The following is a 23,870-nucleotide window of genomic DNA, read 5'->3' as shown; positions in this document are numbered from 1 at the left end:
CGTCATGGCTGCGTTCGTATGATGTACGTTCCATGATTGACTGGAGGGGACGGGGCTATTTAAATCAGTTTTTTGGATTCGAAGTATAAGTTAACCAAGATATTTGAGTTCGCACAACACATTTGATTAAAAAGAGGCTGATTTGTGAGTCTCCTCTAAACCAAAACAAGATTGTAGCGACTACAGTACCTACTTAAAATAGATATATGACAATTATAATATATTCTGGAATATATATACCGGTCAATTGCCTAAAATAAACTTCAGCGACTTCGTTTGAAATCTGAACGCTGTGTAGAAACGAAAAGAGCATAGCTATGTTAGTAAAAAGGATACATATTTCAGCTGAGATTAACTAGAATTTTCTTAACTGCATAATATATAATACTGATTATTTCGAAGGAGGGAGTGTATTTGCATACGAACGAAAGTTAAACGTTATGTTGCAATTATATAAGGTTTAGAATTCAGACATACTTGTAGAACAATCACACTCACTTGGACGTTTCTTTTTTCAAAGAGGCTTTCTTCAAGTATAGTTAAAAATGTTAGAAGTTGCAACTTGGTTTCTATTTCTATAATGAAATGAATTGATTTACTGAGCAGAAATCCTGAACGAAATCCCTTTAAGCAAACTTGCCTTATCTTGAAAAGAAATTTACACCGATCCTCAAAAGTTTCTGGCAAAATATGAAAAATAACTACCCTTAAAATTATTTAAACTGGCATACCCAAGAAAGTTTTTGTTTCAACTGAACTAAAAGCATCAAAGCGACTAGAGTATCTACTTAAAATAGATACATGGCCTCTGTGATATATTCTGGAATGCATCGGGACATTTCTGGAATTGAGTGCTGGGCAGTGGGGAGGGGGGAGCCTCTGAATTTAGCTCCGCCTGGCCCAAGAGGATGTCTGCCTGAAAGGGCAAGAAAGCTAGGGGGCCGGTGGGGTGGGGGGGGGGCAGAAAACACAATAAACGGCAGCCATCATGGCAAGGTAAGTGCTGGTGGTTTGGTGACAGCTCTTTGTTAGGACTTGTTCTGTCTTTCTCTTCCAGCTGATCTGATTCAATGATCTAACTTCTGGGATCCCCTCAAAATAGAATAAAATTCTATAGTCTTGACTGCTTGGGCAGGAAGCCTACTTCCTCAGATCTTTAATATTCATTGTATTAAAATGTGGTATTTGTAGCTGTAAATATTTAATTGATTAGAACTTTTCAATTATATTACATTGTGTGATCCTCCTAGTATCCTTTTCCAAACTGAGCAGACAGAAGTAACTCTTGATATTTTACTGAATAATTAGCAGCTCTCTCTGTTCAATGATCAATTCAGTCTAACATTCCTGTTATTATATGTGGACTGATATGTGGATTAGGTTCCAGTAATTTATTTGGGGGTTTGAGGAAATTTGCTAACTTTAGTTGATTAACTTACTTTCAGTTTGACTGTCAATTATCTAGTGAAGATAGACCATTGTAAATTAAAAATGATTTGTGCTGTAACTAATTTGGGTGGTATACTAATCATTTTTAAAGTAACCTTTTAACAGCCAATCTATGTCCTGTTGATCATGGGAGTGAAAGCCACTTTAGAATTAAGCCATTTTGAACCTTAATCAAAGATTTGATGAGATTCATCCAGTCTATGCCTAGAAAGAGAACCTTTTTCACAGAATATTTGGTCCAGGAGTAACCATTGTGAGTATGGTCCATCAATTGAGCTACACAGATCAATAGCTACCAAATGGATCTGTTCTAAATAAAGCAGCTTTATAATGGCATTTACATATATGTGTATTATGAATAATAAAATTCTTGCAAGACTAACTGAGAATAAAAAATGAAACATACAGTACCTTATAATAATTTAAAATGAAACTTTCTGTGTTATAATTTGCCAGTTTGGTGTAGTAGTTACAGTGATGGCTTAGAAACTAGGAGACTAGGAGTTCTAGGTCTACCTTAGGCATAAAAGTTACCTAGCTAACTTTGGGTCAACCACTCTTTCTCAACCCTGCCCACCTCAAGGTATTGTGTGGAAAATAAAAGGCAGGAATGCAGATAGTCCTTGACTTACAACAGTTCACTTAGTGACCATTCAAAGTTACAACTGCACTGAAAAAAGTAACATGATCATTTTTCACACTTATGACCATTGCAGTACCCTATGGTCACATGATCTACATTCAGATCGGGGTGAAATTCAGCAGGTTCTGACAGGTTCTGGACAACCTGTAGCAGAAATTTTGAGTAGTTCGGAGAATCAGAAAATATCATCTCTGGCTGGCCCTAGAGTGGAGTGGGAATGGGGATTTTGCAGTATCCTTTCCCCAGGAGTGGGGAGGGAATGGGGATTTTGCAGTATCTTCTCCTGCCAAGCCGACCAAGCCACGCCCACAGAACCAGTAGTAAAAAAAAAATGAATTTCATCACTAATTCAGATGCTTGTCAACTGACTCACTTTTATGAATGTCCCGGGATCATGGAATCACCTTTTGCAGCCAAGCACAATCAGGAAGCCAGATTCACTTAACAATCAGGTTGCTAATTTAAGAACTGCAGTGATTCATTTAACAAATGTGGCTAGTAAAATGGGGCAAAACTCACTTAAGAAATTTCTCATTTAGCAACATAAATTTTGAGCTCAATTGTAGTCATAGGTTGAGAACTACCTGTATTAAGTATGTTCACTGCCTTGATATATATATATATTAAAAATGAAATAATAATAATAAAATCTAGATAGTGGACATGACAGTACCTGGATATAGGAGAATAGATGAGAACTGGAGAAGATAACAAAATAGAGGACCTGCAAATAGAAGTTGAGTGACTATGGCAAAAGAAAGCAAAGATAGTATCAATGATATTAGGTGGCTTAGATGCAAATCCAAAACAACAAGAGTATCATTTGAATACTATTGGCATTGACAAAAGTACCATCAATCAACTGAAAAAGGCAGTTCATTTGGAACAATTTACATCCTGTGACAATACCTTTAGTACCATCAAACAATATCTGCCTGCTCCCATTCTTTGGAAAGGATCTATCTGGATAAAAATGCCAGATACAGTCTAAATATCTGTGCAGCCAACCATAATATGGAATAGCTTGATGTTCCATATTTTTTTTGGAGATGGAATTCACACTTTTACCACCCCAATGTTCATTCTTCTTTTGTTTCCTTAAGACAACCAGCCAAAACCTTATGGTATGACCGTCCACGATACGTATTTCTGGAATTTTGTGTGGAAGACAGCAGGGATGTAAAAGTGGACCTTGATGATTACAAGGTAATATTCAGGTAAGAAAACATTGTCTTCTATTTTAGAAGGAAAAAAACCCATATATGTTGGGGTTAATAAGCAAATACAAATGACTAGCTTTTCTTTTCCATTGAACAATGTGGAATTCATTTCTACAAAAAAATACATTGGATTGTGTGACTATATAAGTTTGTCAATTTTCTGATTCTCATTCACACGTGATCAGTAATTAGTCTAATTCTTCACACAACTGCTTTCTTCTCTAAAAATGAAAAGTATACTTTCAGAAGGTGGATTAATAATGTTTAAGTAATATGCAGGTAGACTTTGACTTATAATCACAATTGGAACCAGAAATTCCCCAATGCAATTGTTAAGATTGCGCCTGATTTTGCAATCTTTTTTGCCTATTGTTAAGTGAATCAATGGTCATTAAGCAAATCTGGCTGCCCCCACTGACTTTCCTTGTCACCAGCTGGAAAGGTCATAAATAGTGATCACATGATCTGGAATGCTACAATTGTATTAACACATGCCAAGGGGCCAAATACATGCCAAATTTTGATCATCGATCCTGGGAATGCCATGATAATTGGAAATACGCGGAATGGATCTAAATCTCTTTTTTAATGCTGTTGTAACTTTGAATGGTCACTAAATGAAGGGTTGTAAATTGAGGACTACCTGTATTAGCTAGCTTACTAAGCCAGTTATCTTCAGTAGCATTTGTGAAAAGAGATAGTTTCAAATAAGTATTTATTGTGTATCTTTCTGCAGCTGTAAGAATGCTGATGGTATTGAAATATACAACGAGATTCACTTTTATGCCCGAGTAAATTCCAAGGTAGGTAGCTGAATGGAGAGGACCAGCTTAAAATAAAAGAATAGCCTCTGTTTAATTATTTTTAACAGAATTTTGCTTGCATGAGAAATCAATACAATGACGCGATATTTGGAGCAGTCTCTAGCATTGTCTTTCTTTTCAACTTGGATAAAAACAGATCTTTTCCAGTTCTGAGGCCATTGATATGTAGTCCATATCCCTTGACACAGAACAGTGAGGTTGATAACTGCCACTGGTTTTAGTAATTCTGCAGGTATTCAACCAATATCTGGGGTTTCCAGTTCGGCAATTTCTCCATGACATTCTACTTCTTTCAAGATGTTTGGTTCTTCATTGATTGGGCTGTTATCATTGTCATTTTGATGGTAAAGTCAAGCTGCTATAGAGTCCTTCCATATATTCTTTCTATCTGTTTTGATCTTCTGCTGGTCACTTAATGTATTCCCATTGCAGTCTTTAACAGTTCCTTGCTATGCTGAAAATCTGAATTGCATCATTTTCAGTACAGCAATCTTAGTATGTTCCTTCCTATTAGCTTCTTCCAGATGTTGACACTGCTCTTCCTACTGCCTATTTTTCCTGGCTTTACATTCGAAAATTGTATTCAATTTTTTAACTTCATCCTTATTACCTTTGGCTTTGCCTGTTTGTTCTCCTTGGTTTTTCATGTGACACATACTTCCAAGCAATTTCCATGATGTTACCTCAGATTTCTCATCACTATTTATTTGGAGTTTTTCCTTTTAAATTCAGCGACTCAAACCTATTCATAACTTCTATGACATACATAGGTGAGATGTTCACATTGAATTTTGGGGAGATATTACCTTTTCACTTTGCACAGTTTGAGGTTCAGTTTAGCCACTAATAGCTGATGGTCTGAATTACAATCAGGAAGTGTCTTAACAGATACAACCAAACCTTTTCAGCATTGTTGGCATAAAATGAAGTCTTAGCTGATTGTAGATGTCTATTTGGTGCTGTCCATGTGTATAAACATTACTTGTGTTGAATAAACCACATGTTCATGGAGTTGAGATAAAATCATTTTCCTGGCAATTTGTATTAGGCGATCGCCAGCTTCATTCCATTCATCAATCAAAACTTGCCTACTATACTTGCAATTCCTCCTTGACCTATCTTTGCATTTAAATCACCCATAATATAAAAAATTCTCTTTTTCTGTATTTTCTTGAGAGCACTTTGAAGCTCACTTTAGAAAACCTGAATTTTATCATCATTTGAGTCTCCAATTGGGGCATAGATTTGTAGTATAGTGATGTTGAGTGGCTTGCCTCAAATTTGGATAAATATTATGCAATCACTGTATGCTCTGTGATTCTAAAAACATTTAGCAATTTGTTTGCTTATGGAGAATGCAACTACTTTTCATCTTATATCATTTCGAGAAAAATAAACCATAAACGGTGTGATTTGAATTGACTACTAACTGCCCAGAGTAACTCACTGATGTCAAGGATGTCTAGGTTTATACTAATCATTTCTCTTTTTACAATTTTGAATTTCCCAAAGGACATGCATCTAGCATTCCATGTTCCAATTTGATATAACTTTGTAGAGTGTAGGTGACCTCTTTCATCATGTGCACCATCAATTGTTGGGTTTCACGAAGGCTTTCCTCCAACATTATAAAGACCCTGACTACTAAAAGCTCATCCATGTTCTTCTGCAGTAATCCGCTGTTGGTATTCATGTATGAGTCATACTGAGTTATTGCCATAAAGTGTTCTGATGATATTTTTTACAGGGTAGTTCACCATTGCTTTTTGTAACCCTCCCCATTTATCCAGGCTTGAGACCAGTATATAGATTAATCAACCAGATGGCTGGATTATATAAGCATAACAAGTGTAAATATAAGCATGGGCCAAAAACAGTACTTTCTGGTCTTTCAAATTTGTACTGCTCTGCCTTTTCCCTTCTCTATTTTATATTCAATAGGAGACTCTCAATTATTGACAAAAAGTCTGATGTAGAAACAATATTTTTCACAGTTTTAAAATGTGTTTAAACTATATGGAAAAAGGCTCAGGTATGTCCTCAGGCTTCTTGTTTATTCTATTTCCAAGCAAAGATATCACCCTATGGATGGAGAGAACCTTCTAAAGCAAATAAGAGCAAAAATGTGGCCCTCAAATGTAGATTGTATCAGTATTTATAGGGCTAACTTAACTAAAATATATATGACTAATTGCAATTACAAGTTACTTATAAAAGAATTAACTGGTAAAACTCAGACTTTTTCTACTCCTATATAATCACTTTTAGGATTCTCAAAATAAGCGTTCAGGCAGGTCTATCACACTCTTTACACGCAAATGGAAGGAGAAAGTGCCATGGCCACATCTCACCAAAGAAGATTTCAAGGTAGGACACCTTTAATTTTCCCTGGTTAATTAGGGAACCAATACATGTAGTCCTTGTTTAGCAATCACAATTGGGCTTGACAGCACTATTATTAAGTGAAGTGGTCTTTAAGGCAAACCATAAGGCTATTTATGATCTTACAGGCCTGCAAAAGTTGTAAATACGAGGACTGGTTGCAAAGTTACTTCTTCATCACTATGAATGGTCACAAAAGTGGGAAGTTGCTAAACAAGGATTACTTATATTATCGGATCTCAGTATTAAATGGGGATATCAGTAAGACCAAGTCCTACTTACTTAACAATTTCCATAGAAAACTTGGCTTTTTGATTTTTATTCAAAGAGAGCAGTTAATACGACTTAGTGGAGATTTTATACCAGTTGAAAGTAGCTGATTTGGCAAAATATATTCTTATTTAATACCAGTTCATTTCCTGTTTGGTTGAAAAGATGACAAAATTAGAATGCCATTGCTTTATTTATCATTTGGTTTTTAAATGCTAATTTTAGTAACATAATAAGAGCAAAGATGGAATATGCTGTAAGCAATTGTTCATCTTATTTGCAGCCAGCATGGCTTTCCGTGGACTTTGATAATTGGAGAGACTGGGAAGGAGATGAAGAGGTGGAAGCAGCCATGGTGGAACAATATGCAGAGGTGAGCACAATTATCAGATCAAGGCAGAATTCTGAAACTTACCTCTCAATGAATCAGCAAAACTGAAGTCTGAGAAAGCAGAAAGTTGCTATTCTGTATCCCAATTATAGTGCTAACTAATAGTGACAGTAGGGATGATGAGGCTTTTACCTTTATACAGAATGCAATGGTTCCATTTGACAGTGTCACCAGTAATAGCAAGAAAAACACCATTTACCAAAGCAGGTGTCAAGGTTCCGACTAAGAAGGCCAAGAAAATCAGAACTCCAACTCCAATCTTCCTTAAAGTACTTATTTATTGGGTACATCATGTTGGCACATTTAAATGCAAAGCCAACTCTAAATACTCCCTGGGGTTTCAGTATAATTAAAATAGTAAATGACCCCCTCCCCAGTGCCACTGGTCACATTGTCCAATTAAGTTACTTGGCAGGCTCCTTGGGCACTCCCCTTTCTTCAGCCGACACCTGCAGGGATGACCTTGGTTTCCACGAAAAAGATCGGTGTTGCATCTGGTAATGCGTTACAACCTCCTCTCCCCACCCCCACCCCCACCCCCACCCAGTGTGGCAACTGAGAAGAGTGAAAATGGCGTCAGTCTGATTCAGTTCACAATTGACAGCAGGATTGTGCTGCTATTATTATATATGCCACAAATTCTTGTATTATGTATCCACCATTTATACATGAAGTATTGAATATTGTAAATTTATGCTCACATTAAGGTAAAAGGTAAAAAAAAAAGCTCTAATAAGAGAGAAAAGAATATTGACCTTTCCCTACTTCTGAGATTTCAAAAATGGTTGCCTACATGCTAACCTGCCCTATTTTTACAGAGCATAATACAATAACATAAATCTAGTTAGCTGGATTCAATACTGTTACTCATTGGCTAACATGAATAATAGTAGATATTTTACTAATTTTTTCATGCAAATAACTGTTAATTATTTAGTTATACTCTTTGGGTAGGAATATACTCCATCTTTCTTTTTGCTTTAATCGCCTTATTCTCCTACAGCTGATGCAAAAAGTTACTAAGAAAGATTCACCCCCAGCCATGGATGATCTTGATGTAAGTATGTAGGAAAAAGCATCTTTAACTATTTCTGAAGTTCTGCTTGCTTGACTCCATACCATCAGTCTGTCAGATTTATCAATTAACATGGCTGGAGAGCTGGGATGGAATATGGCTTGTACTTCACTAATATTTCAAACCACTGTGCCAGAACTTGCAGAAGTTGATATATACATTTTAAAAGTATTTCATTTCATAAATTTGGGTTATGTTCCTCTCTCAATGAAAATACTAATGTTTCTCTGTATGCGCTTAATAATTTTAGGATGACAGCTGAAAGGGCACATCTCTCTGACTGGACTGCTACCTTAATTTACTACTGCTATAGTCAGCAGTGACATGGGACTAGGCCACATACTGGCTAAGGCCTAGAACATGGAAGCAGATGTGGTCTGACAAAGTGTTTCAAATGTATTTATTTTCAATGAGTGTTAAATTATTGCAGTGTAATTTTTCTGGATAACTTTAATAAACAATTCTTTGGCCCATACCTAGCAGGGTTGCTGTAACCCATTCCCTTTTAAGTGTAGCAGTCTTTGTAATCTGAATAATTACAAAGAAACTCTTCAAAAAAAATTGCGAAAGAAAATGATCATTCAATAAGCAAAAACAAGCTTCAGTTTTAACTGATTTTACTTTCAAGGAGACATTTATACCTGTGTGTTGTCCCTTCTATTTCACTGCGTGGCCATCCTTACTTGATTTTTGAAGTTCAGTCATGATTGGCAACCATATGAAAATACTCAGCTGTTGAATAAACTGAACAACAACAACAACAACAACAACAGTATTTTAGTGAACAACAACAACATTTTAGTGAACCATTTTCCTAGCAAAAAATTATATGGGTGTAGCAGTTATAATTTGTGTTAGCTTAATTGGAGAGCATATTTATCTTTCCTTTAGCATGCTTCTTGGTGACAATCGTAAAGCTTTTGCGATTTTTATAACAGAATTCTTATGCTAGGATTATCAGATCTGGCCTACAAATATGGAGGCCAGCAAGGATAACTCTCTCACCTTAAAAATGGGAACTAAAATGGCGATCCAATCCTCAACTATGGTTTCCCCATGCCTTTAATTCTTTCTCTATGCCACAGGTGTCAAACTGGTGGCCTGTGGGCTGGATGCATCAAGTGCAGGCCATACCCACTCCAGCTCTGCAAAGGCAAAAAATGTCACGATACGTCACAATATATATCACGTGATGCGATCGAGTTTGACACGTATGGTTCTATACAACGGTTTTTCAACTTCAGCAATTTTAGGATGGACTACTTCCAGAATTCCCCAGCCACCATTCTTTGAGTAGAACTCAACACATCTTAATACTGGATACTGATAAACACTGGTCTATACAAATGTATTCAATTTATAGGCCACCTATCTCTCCTGATTACAATATTAAGCTGAATGCTATAGTAACCATAAACTATTAGTCTAATAGATCTGGGCTGTAAAAAATCCAGATCATTTGAGACAACAAATATATTGATAAAACACTATTCTTTGCTGTCATTTAGTAGTCATTCTGATTTCCCCAGCCCCAGGTCTATACATTATATTACCCTGCTATATAAGTGTAGTCAATTGTGAGTTGTTCTTTTAGCAATATCTTTTTACATGCTATTTGAAATCAGTCTCTCATAACATCCTCAACAAGGGGTTTTCCCAATCTAAAAGTACTGTTTAATCCCAAGGTTGGAAGTTTGTGAAGCGAGATCTTTTATGTTTTCACAAGAATGAAAGAGCAAGCAATAAATCATGGGTTGTTTTTGTCTAGGCTGTAACACTTTACATTAATGAGTTTAAATTATGTATATTTGATGTTGCAAGCCACTCGGAGTGTGCAACCAAAATATCTATGTCAGTGGTGGGTTCCGGATCCCGTTCCAACCAGTATGGTTGGAATGGGCCTGACATTGCGCACACGGTGAATGCATGCATCGTACCTGCCTGCGACGCCTCCACAAGCCTCTGCGATGCTCCAGCTGCTCGGCGGAGCATTGCACAGGCACCGTAGGTAGCGTGCGCGGAAGCGCCAAAGGCTTAAAGGACAGGTAATGAGCTCAGGCTGGCGAGTGGGCCCTCTGGGGCACCGTACCAGAACCGTATCCGGTGCTCCGGGCAGGCTCCAATACACCCGTACCGGGGCGTACCGTTGCAACCCACCACTGCTATAACTAAAAAACAATAATGGACATAATGGAGAAGTCAACATAGGAAGCACTAAGGCATTTGACAAAGTAGACCACAATTTACCTCTTGGTAATCTAGGAAAATGTGGGATAGACAACATCACTACTAGATGGATTCGTAATTGTCTGACAAACCACACTCAACGTGTAATTCTTAATGGAACTACATCCACATGGAGCTACCCAAAAGTTCTGTTTTAGGCCCAGGACTCTTAAGCATCTTCGTAAAAGATTTAGATGAGGGAATAGAAATTTGCAGCCAACACCAAGCTGGCAGGAATAGCCAACACCCCAGAAGATCCATCCAAGATCCAGAATAATCTTGACAGAGTTGCATGTTGGGTCCTATAATTCAATGGTGAGAAAAGCAAGGTTTTACAACTAGCCAAGAAAAAACAAAGGTATAGGTCGGGGGTAAAATCCAGCAGGTTGTGATAGGTTTTGGAGAACCGGTAGTGGAAATTTTGAGTAGTTCAGAGAATCAGCAAATACCACCTCTGGATGGCTCTAGAGTGGGGTGGGAATGGAGATTTTGCAATATCCTTCCCCCAGGAGTGGGAACGGAATAGGGATTTTGCAGTATCCTTCCCCTGGAGTGGGGTGAGAATGGAGATTTTGCAGTATCCTTCCCCTGCCACACCCACCAACCGACACCCACAGAATCGGTCGTAAATTTTTTTGAATTTCACCAGTGTTATAGGTATAGAATAGGTAGAACCCGGTTCAATAGCTGTAACTGCAAGCAGGATCTTGGATTCCTAGTGAAAACTCATTTAAATTGAGCCAGTTGTGTGCTGCAGCCATCAAAAAGCCAGTGTAGTCCTAGGTTGCATAAACAGAGGAATAGAATTAAGATTATGTGAAGTGTTAATATCCCTTTATAAGGCCTAGGTAAGACCACACTTGGATTCAATTTTGGTCATCACAATATAAAAATGATGTTAAGAAAGAGTGCAGGGAGAGTAACAAAGATGATTGTGGATTGGAGGCTAAAACGTATGAAGAACAGTTGCAAGAATTGGGTATGTCTAGTCTAGTGAAAAGAAGAACTTGGGGTGATATGATAGCAGTATCCCAATATTTGAGGGGCTGCCATAAGGGAGAGGTGGTCAAATTATTTTCCAAAACACCAGAAGGCAAAACAAGAAGCAATGGTTGGAAACTAACCAAAAAGAGAAGCAACCTAAAATTAAGAAAGTTCCTGACAGTGAGAACAATCAACCATCTTGGCTTCAGAAGTTGCGCGCGCTTCATGACTGGAAGTTTTAAAAAGAGACTATACAGCCCTTTGTCTGAAATGGTATAGGATCTCCTGCTTCAGCAGGGTGGGGGTGAATAGACGGTCCCTTTAGACTGTTAGTTTGTTTAGTAGCAGCAAATATCTTTCATTCCACAGTTTTCCCCGCAAGGAGAGGAAATAGCCCCGTGAACATTTTTCACTGAGCTCGACCTGCCACCCCGATCCCATCCCGGCTTCTCGGTCTTTAAATTTAATACTTAGGTCACGAATACACAAACAGCTCATTGGCCAACGTTGACCCCTCCCTCCCTCCCTCCATAGTAAACTTTGAAAAACGTTACTAATTATGTCCCTCGCTGCTTACCTTAGGCCGCCACTCGCGCATGTCCGTTGTCTGAGTGAGTGAAAGAGAGAGAGAGAGAGAGAGAGAGAGAGAGAGAGAGAGAGAGAGCGAGCGAGAGCGAGAGCAAAAAAGGCGCCGGTAGCTCGTGTCCCCTGGTTGGCTGACTTCAGTGGCTGCATGGCGTTTATGTGCCAGCGGGACAGCTGGCTTCAGCAGGTGCGGAAGGAGACGGCCGAGTGGGCGATGGTCATTGCCGCTATTCGGGGTGGATAAATGTTTGCAGTTTTGCTCTTCATCCGTTTGCGCTGGAAAAGAATTCTTGACGCAATCTTTCCAATCTCCAAAACTGGAGATAAGCGGCTTTATTCAGAATTGGAAAGACTACTTACGCCTACGATCGCACCCCTTTTGCTAGCACAAATTGAGATGAGCAGTTGCAGGGTTTCTACCATTAGATTTTTCTGTTTCACAGAAATCTACAGGGGTTATTGAGCTCAGGACAGCCCATTGTTCTTTTTTCATATTTTTGTTTTAGGAATATAGAGTAATGTTCTATATATAGCAGATAATTATTGTAGGCATGGTTTCTTCCTCAAGCAGTTGTTGCCATTCCTTATTATAGCTTACTCTAGAGCAACTAATGTTTGTATACATGATGTGCAATGACAATAAAGGCTATACTATAATAGGACAATATAATATAATGCAGAATATATTCAATTACTTGCATAATACAGTATGCTGATATAAAAATCAGTTGCTTATACATTGTATGTCAGTAGGAAAGGAAAGCCCAGGAAAGCAAAAGGGAAGAGTGAGTCTTAACTGCCCTTTGCCCAAGAATAACTTGTCTATGAGCAGTTATGACTCACTGTAATTATAGGAAAGTGCCTCAAGAGGCCACATATATAGTATTTGGTCTCATTTTAAGAGGTTTCTAATCTGTGAAGCATTTTAGAAGGCAACTGGAAGTGAAATTGGACATTTAAAGAAATATGTATAATAAGATGGATCTACCGTGGGTTATGAAGTTGGTATACATGCTACAGAAATTAAAACGTACAGAAATATTAAAATAGAAGTTTGGGATAAAAGTTGCATCATTTTCTGAATGTAATAATTGTAACAAAATGCATGCAGTTCTCCCCAGAAATTTACAGAGAAGAAGGCTATTGTTAAAAACATATAATTTTTATCATTGTTTTGTCTTGGCTTGCACATGATTCACCTCTTTAATCTCAACTTTCTATGTGTTAGTTGCCTCCACCAAAACTAAAGATCCCTTCCTTTTCCTGTTAAGTTTACCACCCAGGTGCTCTCCTGCTGCCCAGCAAAATTATCTACAGAAATTAGTAAAAAGAACATTTTGCAAGGTTTCCATGTCATCCTGGAAGACACTATTCTTTTCCCAGAAGGTGGTGGGCAGGTACTGATAATTTTTCTCAAACTATTTTAAATTTTAAAATTATTGTATATTTATTAATATGTTGCTTGATATTAAGTCTAAATTTATGTTTTTAAAACCAAAAGTTTAAATGGTTAATATACTTGTTAGGAATACATGATTTTCATTTTACTTTTAAATATGTTGTTTGTATATTTAACGAGGTAATTCAACAATAAGTTCCATTGAAAACAGTTTTAGCATAAAAGATAGGCTTGGATTGCATAAGTTGTGTTATTTAATGGTAGTTTGAAAATTCTGGGGTAATTGTACTTCTTCCTAAAAACGTTTGGTATGAGATTCATAATAATTGAAACTTTTACTTGAACTAATTAATAATATAAAAATGGTTGAGCAATGCCTTTATTTGTGCAGTCATTCATTGTTGCTCTTGTATTAATAACTTTTTAACATTTTGGAATAGCTACGGAAAGGATAGCATTTATTAGTTATTTTTTTCCCAGAGCTTTCCCACAAATAAAGTTTTTGTGAATTAAGTTTGTCTGTTTTATACATTTTGTTGAGAATGTTTTTTTTTTTCCTTAGAAGCTGGGATTGTAACTTTAAATTTCTTCATTCCAGCCTGATGACCGGGGATTTATTAATGATATCCCTGTTCTCAGAATCACCCGACAAGGTCCAGATGCTTTACACTTTATCCAGACACCACTTGAGCCAGGAACTAAGGTACAACTGACGCTGGACTGGGACCGGCGATTTGACCATATGCAGCAGCATTCAGGTGAAGAATTGATGCATGTGATATCCATCAGTTTGGGTGATATAATACAGAATACTTAAAGAAGCCCAATAGAAACAGATATTTCAATACCTGATGCATAATTATCTGTTTCAGGACAACATCTCATCACAGCACTTGCAGATTTGATGTTTGGATACAAGACAACATCATGGTAAGCAGGATTCAACTTTGCTCCTTCTCTTTCTTCCTTGTGGATTCTAAAACTAGAGCAGAGGTAAGTTGCAAAATCTATAGAAATGTAACTCTTTCAGGTAATGCTGACAGACTTAAAGCCTGTAGGATCGTTCTTGACAAAATGCCTTGTAAAAAGAAAATATAACCATATGGTTTATTACAAAATAAATATCCACAGTTGTCAGTATTTTATTTTAGGACAATTACCTTTCTTTGATGAAATGACTGACAGAGCACATTCTGAAGCTAAAGAATGTAAGCAAATATTTTGCTTTCATCTTAAATCAGAATTAGTTAAAAAAAAAGATTATGGTATCTGTGCACCATAATCAAATTGGAAAGTCTGAAAAGGCATGAATCTGGTGATACTCACCAATCTAGACGATGTAAAAATGGGAATAGAACAATGAATAGAAGATATAGATATATCACTGCTATTAATTTTGATGACAGAATATTATCTTCAGTATTATAGGGGATATGATTATTGTTAAGAAATAATAGTAGAGCAGTTTGTCTGCTTCCAAGACAAATACATGTCTTGCAGTAGTGGGATTCACTATCGCTTCTCAAATGTGAGCGCACTCGCATGCACAGAAGGTCGCGCATTACATCAGGGTGGGTCAGCTGAGCCTCCAGCAGCCACCACTACCGATTCGCCCAAACCAGTAAGAACCGGCTGAATACCACCTCTGATGTCTTGTGTACATATATGCATATCTGTATAACTGAGACTTGGGGGACCCAAGTGGTGGTAGGGGGGAAAGGTTCTTCTGTCAGAAGTGTATTCACTTGGGTTTGTGTTTGGTAGCAACTTCTATCCATCAGTTGGGGTTAGGAAGGCAGTTATTATTTGGGAAGTCTTGATGGCTTTCAGAGCTCTGCATTGCATGTAAACAGATGCAAATCCTTTTGAGTGATGTTGGATTCTGAGGCGCAAACTGAGTTTGCTGCTACGTTGGCCTTTCTGTTATGCTGCCTGAGCTGCTTGAGTCTATTGCCAGATTGGTAATAGAATCACTGAAACTGTCTGCCTCAGGAACCTGATGGATCCAAATAAGTCTCCCAGAGGAGATGTTGAATTGTTTGAGGCTTTAGTCTCTACTTGAAGTGGCAAGGGAACAAGGGCTTAGACTGGATTGTCTTTATGTGGTCTGTTTCTGTAACTTACCCCTAGAGGTTCCTTGCTTTTTGCCAGGAAGTAAATCACCAGCAGAGATTCCTAGATCACCTTTATTGAGAGATGAAGAGTGACCCAACCAAACATATGTAAGACCTCATATTAGGGATTACATTGTGGTAGTAATAGAGGAAAAATATAATTTTATCTATTATAGTGAATAAGGCTAAGGATCCAGAGGTCCTTTTTTGCATGACCTATTCTTTGCTTGGAAAAAAGCAAGGCCCCAAATCTTCTGTTTTGACTGCTCTATCTGCTCTTTGCAGATAAAGTTGCATAGATTTGGGCTCTAATTTGCAGTGACAGAGGTGTGATTTTGCTCTGTTAGTTGGGAAGAATTTAATGTAGTTACTCAAAAGGAAGTGGACACAATCTTCAGGACTATTAACCTGCTGAACTGTTTATTAAATCCTTGTTTCCCTAGGTGATTATATGGTTTAAAAGATGCATGTCTTACGGTGGTTCTTCTAATTTCCCCATGACCAAGTCCACGCAATATTAATGGGAGAGGTCAAGTCTGAAGCTCCTGATGTTCAGGATGCTATAGGGTTTGACACTGTCATCCTTGGTGGCCATATATATAGAGAGGTTAATAATGATGGTTTTTCACATCTTGACTCCAGCCATCCAAGCAATGCTGTCGAAGTCTTGTTCTGATGCCTGGAGGCTATGGGAATCTGGATGGGGGTTTAACCCTAGCAAGATGAAGTGACTGTGGGTTCTTGGACTACCCAGTTCACAAGATCTCTTACCTCTAGTTCTAAATGTGATTGCAGTGCCCCATTGAGACTGGAGCATAATCTGGGAGTTTTCTTGGAATCACAGGTCCTGCTGAAATAGCAAACGGCATCTCTGGTCAGGAAGGGCTTTTTGGAGATTTGTCTTGTGCAATTGTACTTGTTCAAGAATCAGGAGGCCCTCCCTATAATTATACTTGCCTTGGTAGTCTTGCAAGTGGATTTTGCAATGTGCTGTATTTGGGACTGCCTTTGAAGTCTATGCAGAAGTGGCAAATATTCCAGTGCTAGGCAAATGTTGCTATGCCCTTGTAACAATTGTATCTCTTAAGATACACTGATAACCAGTAAGGTTCCATATTCAATTCAAGGTGTTGTTTTTACATTTAAAGCCCTGTATGGTGTAGAGCAGCGGGCACCAATCGGTGGTCCGCAGACCACTGATGGTCCATGAGAAAATGTTGGTGGCCTGCAGAATAATTATTTGCATTTTGGTTGTGTTTAAGAGACTGACAGCCGAAGAATAGAAACTATTTTTAAACCTATTTGTTCGGCTGGCTGTGCTTTGATGTCTTCTGCCCGATGGTAGAAGTGCGAAGAGACACTGACCAGGGTGTGAATCATCTCTGAGTATCTTCTTTACTCTGCTAAAGCAGCGAGATCTGGCGATGTCATCCAGTGGTGTTAGAGGGCAACCAATGGTTATTTGTGCCAAATTGATCACTCTCCGTAGAGCCTTCCTGTCTGCGGCAGTTAAACCAGTGTATCATACTGTAATGCAGTATGTGAGAACACGTTCTATTGTGGACCGATAGAAAGAGATCATCAGCCGTTGTTCCACCTGATTTTTTCGCAGAACTCTAGGGAAATCAAGTCTCTGTTGGGCCTTGCCAATCGCCAGGGACATTTTGTTTTTCCAGGTGAGATCTTGACTAATAAGCACTCCCAAGAATTTAAAAGAGGAAACCCTCTCCACACAGCTCCTCTCGTTATATAGTGGGGCAGGTCCTCTCTGCTTCCGGAAATCTAGCACCATCTCCTTTGTCTTACTAGTATTTAGGTGTAAGTTATTTTTCGAGCACCATGCGGATACCTTCTGGGCTTCTTCCCTGTATGCTGATTCGTCCCCTCCAGTTATGAGACCCAGCACCATTGGGTCGTCTGCAAACTTTATTATGATGTTGTATGGATCAGAGGATATGCAGTCATGTGTAAACAGCAAGTACAGGTAGGGACTGAGTGCACAGCCCTGAGGGGAGCCTGTGCTGAGCTTCAGCATGGAAGATGTAAAGGATCCAACCCTTACTGTTTGTGGATGATCTGTCAGGAAGTCTTTGATCCAGTCACAAGTGAGAGGAGGGAAATTCAGGTCAGTCAACTTTTCAATGAGAATGCCTGGTAAGATGGTGTTAATGACTGAACTATAATCTATAAAAAGCATTCTGACATAATTCCCAGATTTCTCACGGTGGCTCAGTGCAATATGTAGAGCAGTGTTGATTGAAATTTGGTGGAAGACAGGACCTGAGGTGTTGTAGGACCAGTCTCTCAAAGCACTTCATCACTATAGACATCAGTGCAATGGGTCTATAGTCATTCAGGCTGTTTATGGCTGCTTTCTTCAGAACTGGGATAATTGTGGCTGCTTTCAAGCATGATGGGACTCTAGCCTGTTGCATGGAAGATGTTAAAAATCCTTGTCAGGACCCCTGTTAATTGGTCAGCACAGTTTTTTACCACTTTCCCCAACACCCCGTCTGGACCTGCAGCTTTGTTGGGATTTACAGTCTTCAGCAAAGCTCTCACTTGATGTTCATCCAGGGTGAGTGGCTGGAGGTTAGAGGGCCTTTGGGCTAGATCCACAGAGACCGGTTTTTTGACCTCAAAGTGGGCGAAGAAGCTATTTAGCTCCTCCACCAGCAGAGCATTAGCATTGGCTATTTTTTTCATATTGCTCTTATGTTGGTTGGGTGTTGTAGCCCCTGCCACACTTGTCTTAAGTTATTATCTTCCAGATGCTTCTCTACCTTTTGTTTGTATTTCTATTTAGCTGACTTAATGTCTGTTCTCAAGTTTTCCCTGGCCTCGTTGTATTTGTCTTCGTTTCCTGCCTTGAAGGTGGAGTTTTGGACTCTCTGCTGACATCCAGGGTTTATAATTACTGTAAACTCTGATGCGCTTATTCACCGTTACATTGTCTGTGCATGTTCTAATTTATGAGAGTACAGCGTCAGTGAATTCTTGGAGCTCCAAATGTTCAAATATGCTGTTTTGGGTCATGTCAATCAAGCAGTGTCATCAAAGAGTCATCAAGCAGTACTCAAGAAACCAACTTTCTCTATTGTTGCCCCTGTCTTCTGGAATAGCATGTGGCAGCCTACAGATACTGGTATTTGTACAATCCCCTCTGTCCATGAGTCTTAAAAAACTAGCTGTTTTCCTGGGCCTTGGGTCAATGTATCTTTGGACCTTTTAAAATCATCCACAAATGTTTTGTTCCCTTCAAGCTACTATTCAGTCAATTTGATATTATTTTTTATCTTTTTTTTATTGAGAAGCTTCAGAGAATTGTTCTGGAATTGGAGAGCCTAGAAATTCCGTGAGTGAAGGAATGAATTAATGATATAGAACTAGTGAATGACATTAAAGACTGATTTCACCACAGTTCATACTTGCACAAGGATTAATAAGCTATGTAATTCTCAGATAAGGATGCATAATATTGCTGCCTCCATTTCATTCCACCCTAATTCTTAATCAAAGGAAGATCATGGAATGGCCAAGAAGACTCTTTGTGGACCTATGTTTTCTCCCTAACAAATGAGGGGGATATATTATATTGCCTTTCTCTGCCCATTGTAGGGAGCTGGGCCGACAGCGAAGCACTATTGAGCTAGACACCTCGTCAATGACAGTAGATCAGGTGGCAGCCCTTGAGCAGAGTGTGAATGAAAAAATTCGAGCTCGAGTCCCTGTGATGGTTCGAGAGTTTGCTGCAGGCGATCCTGAAGTTGAGATGGTAAGTTTGGGCTGCAGTAGCGGAAAAAGAAACAACTTTGTATTCTTTTCTAACCAGATACTGTATTACAGGTAAGGAGCCGTGGCTTGCCAGATGATCATACTGGGCCAGTCCGGATAATAAGCATTGAAGGTATTGATGCTAATATGTGTTGTGGAACACATGTCTCCAATCTCAGTGACCTGCAGGTGAGGCCCCACATGCAAGGTTTTATACATTGAATTTCTTCAGATGTGCTTGTCAGGCTGTCCTACAGAATAAACACATCCTCTTTGTGCTTGTAGAAATCTTTTAATCTGACTCAATGTTTGTTTGTTCGAAAGGTCATTAAGCTCTTGGGTACAGAAAAGGGGAAAAAGAACAAAACCAACTTAATTTTTCTGGCTGGTAATCGGGTGCTGAAAAGTCTGGATCGAAGCCATGCCACTGAAAAGGCCATGACATCACTGCTTAAGCAAGTATTCCATTTTCTGTATATCACAAATGGGCCTCTCTATACACAGTCACAGAAAATATTTCAGACTTACCGGCCTGAGAATTCCACTTAAGCAGTAGAAGGAAAAGCAGCTGAACTTTAAGATTTTTCTAAAATCCACAATCAATGACACACGGTTTAATTATTTACTGAAGAGGAACAAATACTTTATTTAAATATATTTAATATTCATGTTAAGTAATGTAAGCCTCTGAACAATTGTTCCTAGGCTGAAAAAAAATTGTTCCCAAATCATTTAGCAATTCCTATTACAATCAATTCTGCATCCCCTATTAATACAAGTTGCTCCACTCATGCTTCTCCTCAAGGCTTACTCTCAGTAAGATACTATACAGTCTTTCCTGAATCCCGTGGTTGCCTTTGTATTTTAGAAATGGTCCCGAAGAACATGTAGAAGCTGTGAAAAGGCTGCAGAGCTCTCTGAAGCTTCTTCAGAAGGTAGGTTTATGTCACTTCATTTTCATCTGTCATGGAAAGTTTCCAGCCAGGCTTCACAGTAACCACAGCAAGATATATTGTCAACTTTATGTTAAAATAAGACATTGGTAAGCAGTTTACAGAAAAGCATGTTTAGTAATGGCAAACCAGGTTTGAGGTAGTGAGTTGGTTAGGAATGATAGTGACTATGACTACAATTTTCAGGATGGTTCTGGCTCATCTGGAAGGATGTAGTCCAGCCTCTAGAAGGATCAGATTGAGAACCAGTTGCAGGCAGATGATACCTACTTGCCTTTCAGGACTATCCAAGATCTGTTCTCCCAGAACAAAACTACATGTGATTTAGAATCCAGATGGGTAGACTACAGCTTGATCATGGAGAAGTTCAGTAACATTTATTGCATCCTTGTCCTTCTTTACCTTGCTAGGAATTTCCCTGCTCAGTCATTTCCTCAGTCAGTTAATCTTTGCTAAGTGTATCCATGGTGTACTTCTTTTTTCAGAATAATATGAATTTGCTAAGAGATTTAGCTGTTCTTACAGCGCAGAACTTCAAAAACACCACAGCTCAACAGCCAGTATTTGTCTTACACAGGTGAGGGAAAAGACTCCTCATGTTTTAGCTTAGCTACTTTGGCAGACCAGCATGAGAAAATCTATGTATATGTCTGCTAAGAGTCAACACCAGTCTGACAATATCAGTATGGTAGAACCAACAAATGTCTTAGATAAGGGGAAATTTAAGATAATTGAAGTCACCCTCATCTCCCATACACCCACAAACATGAAATTATATTTAATTTTATCAACAAGAACATTTTAGTGTCTTGAGAACTCTATTTTTATTTTAATAATAAATCATTTGAAGCTCTATCAAGCAAAAGTGTGTTATACAATATTTTAAATCTCCAAAAAGCTGAAGTTGTTACAAATTAAAATATCAAACCAACCCAGACACTCTTTGTATGTCTGATAGACCTGTTACAGAGAGGGGTATAAGAGTGGAAGTTTGGACTTATTTCTTATAACATTTTAAAAATAGGAAAGAATTTTTCTATTCTTCTTAGGGGATTATGGAATATCTTTCTCCTCTCTACAGGAAAGATGGTGACTCTGAATTCATGAATATAGTTGCAAATGAAATTGGCTCTGGGGTGAGTCTTTTCTTGTTTCTCTAATTTTTAAAATAGGAAATCTTCAACAAATATTTATTTGTTGAAGATTTCATATTTTAAATTTAAAGGAGGTTCCTGTTTCTGATACAGATAGACCTTATTAACAACCATTTGTTCAATGATCCTTTGAAATATAACAGCACCGAACAAGAAGATTTGTAACTGTTCCTGATAATGTGTAGCTGTTGCAATGTTCCCATTGTCAGGTAATAGCAATTCGGGCATTTTGCAACCAGCTCACAATGGTGAGGGTTGCAGCATCCTGCAGTCCTGTGCTCTCCATTTGCAACCTTCACAGCTGGCTTCTAACAAACAAAATCAATGGGAAAGATGGCAGATGGCTATAAATTGAAATCATGTAACTGTGTGACACTGTAACAGCATGGGATTCATCTATCAAACATAACTGTAACTGTTGCAACTGCTATTACAAGCCTATGCATGATCACACTTTGTGACAATGTCCCTTAGTGATGGAGATGACAATCCTAGTTACAGTAGTTCTTGATTTAACAACCATTATTTAACAAAGGTTGAAAGAAACAATGAAGTCAGGAAAAGTGATTTATGACCTGTTCTTGCACTTACGACTATTGCATCACTACCCCAACCTCCACAGCCACATGATAACAATTTGGATGCTTGGCAACCAATACGCATTTACGACCAGTTGCAGTGTTTTCACATAACTGTTTTGTGACTTTTTTTTTAATGGTTTCAAATAAGAATTTTCAATTGGGGAAGCTGGATTAGCTTACCATCATGTGATTTGTTTAATAATTGCAGTAAAATTGGTTGATCATAAAATTGGGTCCAGTCACATTTATGACTTCAGTGATTTATGATGGGAATGGTCTCAAGTCTGGTCATAAGTTGAGGACGCATAATTAAGGACTATCTGCTGTATATATCATCTTTCTTATTATAAATAGGCATTTGACATCTTTGCTATGGGCTTTAGAACATGGTTTCAAATCAATGCAAAACTGAGATAATTAATTGTAGAAATTATAGTTTAAAGTTTAAGATGGAATAATGATCAGATTTAAATCATTATATAGAAATATCCCAATTAAGTATTCTCTGGTATTCTTATCCATGTGATTCTATCAAATAAAGATGTGGAAGCAAAAGAGACGATGAAAGCATCTCACTAACTGTTCAGACTTAATAGTTAACATTCAAGAGGGTGAGAAACTGTTAGCTTGTTGATCATTTGTCAAAGAACTTATCAGTTCTTTGTGTGTCCTAAGCTTGATTCAAATACTAAAGTTGCACTTGGTCCTTCTGTAAGTATGAACAGACTTTACTTACCAACTAGTGCTCCAGTACTTTGATTTTTAAAAAAGTATATGACCTGGAAATAGAAACTAGTCCTTCACTGATCCACAGGTTTTTTTAAAAAAATGGGAATCAAATCATATAAATCTTACCTTAACAAAATAAAGTTGCAAAATTGCAAAGCATAGTTTCCCTGAAGAAACTATTTCCTAGAAATGGCTGTTAGGAATTGAACCAGTGAAATATAAATCTTGCAGGGAGCCTGCTAATGAATTTGACTTAACTACCAGAAATTTAAATCCTGATTTAAATATTCCTATACAGTGGCACCCTTGAGCAATGGCTGAATAGTATATTGTAAAGAATTTGCAGCATTACATCTTAAACACTATCATTTCAACAGGAAACTCTTCTTTTCTTATCTGTGGGAGATGAAAAAGGAGCTGGGCTTTTTTTGCTGACAGGACCTTCAGAAGCAGTGGAGAAACTGGGTCCCAGGTGAGTTAGTCAAAACAGTTGAAGTACAGTCAAGCTATTAATTTGGCAGCCATTGAGAATGGAGCTCTGTTCTGTTGCTTTGTCAGTTGCCCAACTGATGAATAAGAGAAATCCAATCTAACTGAACAAATTGATTCGCCTCTTTGTTGTTCTTCCCACAAGAGTTGCTGAACTACTGGAAGGAAAAGGAGCAGGGAAACACGGGCGCTATCAGGGCAAAGCTACAAAGATGAGCCAACGATCAGAAGTGGAGGCCCTTCTTCAGGCATTCGCCAACAAACAGAACTCGGAACAATGACTGGCCATCAGGACAATAGTGCAATTAGGGAAGAAGCAAAAGATTGAGCCATAATTGTTCCTCAGGAACTATTTAATAATACAATAATTTCTCTTTCTATGTTTTTTTAGCATGCCAGTATCAGCAGAAAATAATTATCAGTGGTCTAATACTACAAAAAGGGATATTACTAGATACGAAAGAGATAACATATGTAAGAGAGGTGTGGTATGTAAAACAAGCATATGTGGAAACTTTGTTATATGTCTGTAGAAAGAAACCTCACCATAAATCAGTTTTTTGGTATAGAGAAGAATTGCATTTTTCAGAGATGTTCCATACGTGTTCCATAAAATTTGTGATGCTTC

General features: G+C 38.1%; 1 protein-coding gene across 1 annotated transcript; it reads left to right on the top strand.

The window, feature by feature from the left end:
* Positions 1-41: 41 nt before the first annotated feature.
* On the top strand, positions 42-23,818 carry LOC309401575 (alanyl-tRNA editing protein Aarsd1-like). Its single transcript, XM_081970645.1, has 18 exons — positions 42-996; positions 3,196-3,309; positions 4,049-4,115; positions 6,405-6,503; positions 7,072-7,161; positions 8,183-8,236; positions 12,114-12,236; positions 13,321-13,446; positions 14,047-14,206; positions 14,321-14,378; positions 19,181-19,337; positions 19,409-19,525; positions 19,661-19,791; positions 20,205-20,271; positions 20,775-20,866; positions 21,371-21,425; positions 23,131-23,225; positions 23,388-23,818. The coding sequence occupies exons 1-18, from the start codon at positions 989-991 to the stop codon at positions 23,521-23,523; spliced, it is 1,749 nt and encodes a 582-aa protein (XP_081826771.1). The 5' UTR covers positions 42-988; the 3' UTR covers positions 23,524-23,818.
* Positions 23,819-23,870: the final 52 nt, after the last annotated feature.

The sequence above is a fragment of the Natrix helvetica genome (genome assembly GCF_964273705.1).
Source record: "Natrix helvetica genome assembly, chromosome: Z".
Lineage (NCBI taxonomy): Eukaryota > Metazoa > Chordata > Lepidosauria > Squamata > Natricidae > Natrix > Natrix helvetica.
This window is presented reverse-complemented; position numbering and strand designations above follow the sequence as displayed.